The sequence below is a fragment of the Zalophus californianus genome, chromosome 11 (assembly GCF_009762305.2).
Source record: "Zalophus californianus isolate mZalCal1 chromosome 11, mZalCal1.pri.v2, whole genome shotgun sequence".
Classification (NCBI taxonomy): domain Eukaryota; kingdom Metazoa; phylum Chordata; class Mammalia; order Carnivora; family Otariidae; genus Zalophus; species Zalophus californianus.
In genome coordinates this window covers 99,469,971-99,473,133 of record NC_045605.1, presented here as the reverse complement: position 1 = coordinate 99,473,133, position 3,163 = coordinate 99,469,971, and the positions used below count along the sequence as shown (strand labels likewise).

At 36.4% G+C, this 3,163-nt stretch overlaps 1 protein-coding gene across 1 annotated transcript; it reads right to left on the bottom strand.

Moving 5' to 3' along the window:
- Positions 1-882: 882 nt before the first annotated feature.
- Positions 883-1,816, bottom strand: LOC113915272 (olfactory receptor 8I2). The gene is given in 2 exon segments (XM_027581092.2): positions 883-1,566; positions 1,568-1,816. Coding segments are annotated over 2 exon segments (933 nt in total).
- Between the last annotated feature and the right edge of the window lie 1,347 nt (positions 1,817-3,163).

Sequence of the window (3,163 nt, the reverse complement as noted above, 5' to 3'; positions counted from 1 at the left end):
AATATAGATACACACATTTTCTTGTATAAGTGTTCATCAAATTTATCTGCAGTTGCTTTCAACATACATTTTATTTTTATTTTTTTCAACATAAATTTTAAACGTGATTTACTGCTCAGTGCTTTATGCACAGTAAAGGCAGTACTAAAGGACACATCTTTTCCAGTGGTCATTTTGTAACAATGCCTGGAGGAGTCCATTAAACGGATCTCTTTTCAAGGAAAAACAAAATAAAAACCCAGTTTCTCCTTTTAATACTATGGACTTGACCAAGCATTTCTGCCTGATTTGGAAAAGCAAGAATCTCTGTAATATACTCCCAAACGCCTCAGGAATTGTACCACAGCTAGTAAGCTTTATTTATCTACACAGACACACAGACACACACAGACACACACACACACACACACACACACACATACAGACACACACCACACATATATTGAAATGCTTACCAAATATTTGAACTTTGGGAAGCATATTATGATTTTTTAGAAATTAAACTCTGCTGCATTTGGTAGAGACCCTACTCCATAAACATCATTTTCTTTGTTACCAAAGCTCACGTTTTACAGATAAATGATCCAAATTTTAACTCTGTGGCAAAACTAATCCACATGATCAAGAGATTTTCTTTATCAACCAGTGTCTGTTGCCATGGTGTTTGGTATATGTAAGCTACATGCTGAAATGAACTCCTAATATGCTAGTTCAGTATTCAATACAAACAAAATAATAATTGGCCACCAAAATTTCAAGTCTCTTAAGTTATCATTTCGTTTATGTTAAGCCTTTTGAGTTTACTCTATGATTTTCCTGATTGGAGCAATCGCATGCCTGGAGCCATCCAGGTGTGTTTTAATGGTAACGTGCACAGATTTGTCATGACAAAAGTTTTCTATGTATGACTCTCAGGAGAGCATTTTTCACATCTTTGTTCCTCAGACTATAGATCAGTGGATTCATCATTGGAATGACAATGGTATAGAAGACAGATGCCACCTGTACCTGGGTCAGGGATGATGTGTTATCAGGCTGCAAATACGTGAAAATCAGGGACCCGTAGAAGATAGTTACACCCATGAGGTGGGATGCACAGGTGGAAAAAGCCTTCTGTCTGCCTGCTGCAGACTGGATCCTCAGGATGGCTGAGATGATGGCAATGTAGGTGACTGTGATGAGGAGCAGGGAACTGAGAAGTGTGGTTCCCGCTAAAATAAAGATCACCATTTCTGTGCTGAAGGCATCTGCACAGGACAGGGCCAAAAGAGCTGTGGTATCACAGAAGAAATGATTGATGCTGGAATCACAAAATGCCAAGCTGCTTATCACACAGACTGAGACCAGAGAATTCGTGAAGCCTATTGCATATGGCAGGACTCCCAGCCAGTTGCACACTTTCTGGGACATAATCACTGAATACAATAAGGGATTGCAGATTGCTACGTAGCGGTCATAGGCCATTGATCCTAGAAGAAAACACTCACTGCACACCAAACCCACAAAAAAGTACATTTGAACAAAGCAGGCAACAAAAGAGATGGTTTTCTGTTGGGATTGGAAATTTAACCAGTGCTTTGGGTGTTACAGTGGAGGAATAAAATATGTCAATGAATGCTAAGTTGCTAAGAAAAAAATACATTGGTGTGTGAAGCTGAGAGTCGATTCTGATTAACATGATGAGCCCAAGATTTCCCAAAACAGTGAACAAATAAATAAAGAGAAACATTAAGAAAAGACTGACTTGTAGTTCAGGGTGATTCGCAAATCCAGAGAGGATGAAGAGGGTCACCTCAGTGAAATTGTTCCCAGTCATTTGTATCAAATCAGGTCTTTGACTTACCTGTTGAATAACAGTAACAAAAATTAGAGAATGATTCAAACTTAAAGACTTAATAATCAGAGTTGACTTAGACTCCAATAATGAGAGAGTAAAATATGGCAAGCATATATTTAGTGACTTCAATTTGATTGAGAATTTATACGTGATTTTCCATTTTTTTAATAGAACTGACAGACACTAACAGAAACTTCCAAGTTGATAATTGTATGGAACTGGTAGCCCTCTAAGAGATAGCTATCTGGAAGGATTTTGGAAGAGATTCCTCCTGAGATATACCATCTTCTACTTCAGCCTATCATCATGGGCCTTGAATCATACACTTAGCAATTTATCCACAGGAATTAATTATATGATACTCTTAGAAAATATAAAGGTTATTTGTGAATTTAATGATATCTTTGTATGGCAGTCTTAATGTGTCAGCACCTCACAAATACTTTATAGCGTCATTTTAGCAGCATAACAAGATCTTAGATAGGCACATCTAATCGTTTCTTGGACTCAATAAAGCTTTGTTAAATGTAGTAAGGAAAATATATACATAAAAATCCTGCTTACTTTATATGTTAATGCTAAAATTCTTTATACTTTTTTTTTCTGTCACATGCCCTTTCTATTGGTTCACTAAGACCAAACACAAGTTCATGTATAATATAGTCAGATTGTTTTGTGTACTCACTCAGCAAACATGTTTGCTCAGAACATAAAGCACATGGTTATTGGTGACATCAGGCAATAGCCAATTCAACACCAAAAACAGTGGTTTCCAAGTCAAAAATAAAAATATTACAAATAATAAAATAAATGTGATTTTCTATATTTACAATAAAGTGTTAAAATACAAGGTAATCTTACTAGAAAATCAGAGAACTTATTTGCCTAATTCAGTTGACATAAATATGATGGTTAATGCAAGTTTGTTTCAGATGTTTGACACTCCACCCGAGTGACCCAAAAGCACTTGATGTTCTATCGAGTAGACATAATCATTTAGTGTCTCCCACCCTCACAAGGGCTCCTATTCTTTCCCAATTCATTTAACAAGCATTTAATCAATGAAGGTATTTTGTCTTGCCTGTTATTAGAAACACTTTTCTTAAGGCTTACTGGAAGATGTAGGCATGTAAAAAGGAAAAGGTTTTCAGTGTGAGAAACACACACTTAACACACAAATACACACATACGCACACAGTTACAGAAAGAGATGGTAAGATTAGACTTACCTGGGAATTAATTATCCAAAGGACACCTTCTTTGTGAGCCATCTTCCAGTTATTTTCAGGTTTATCAGAGGACAGGAGAAAAAACATGCAATATTCA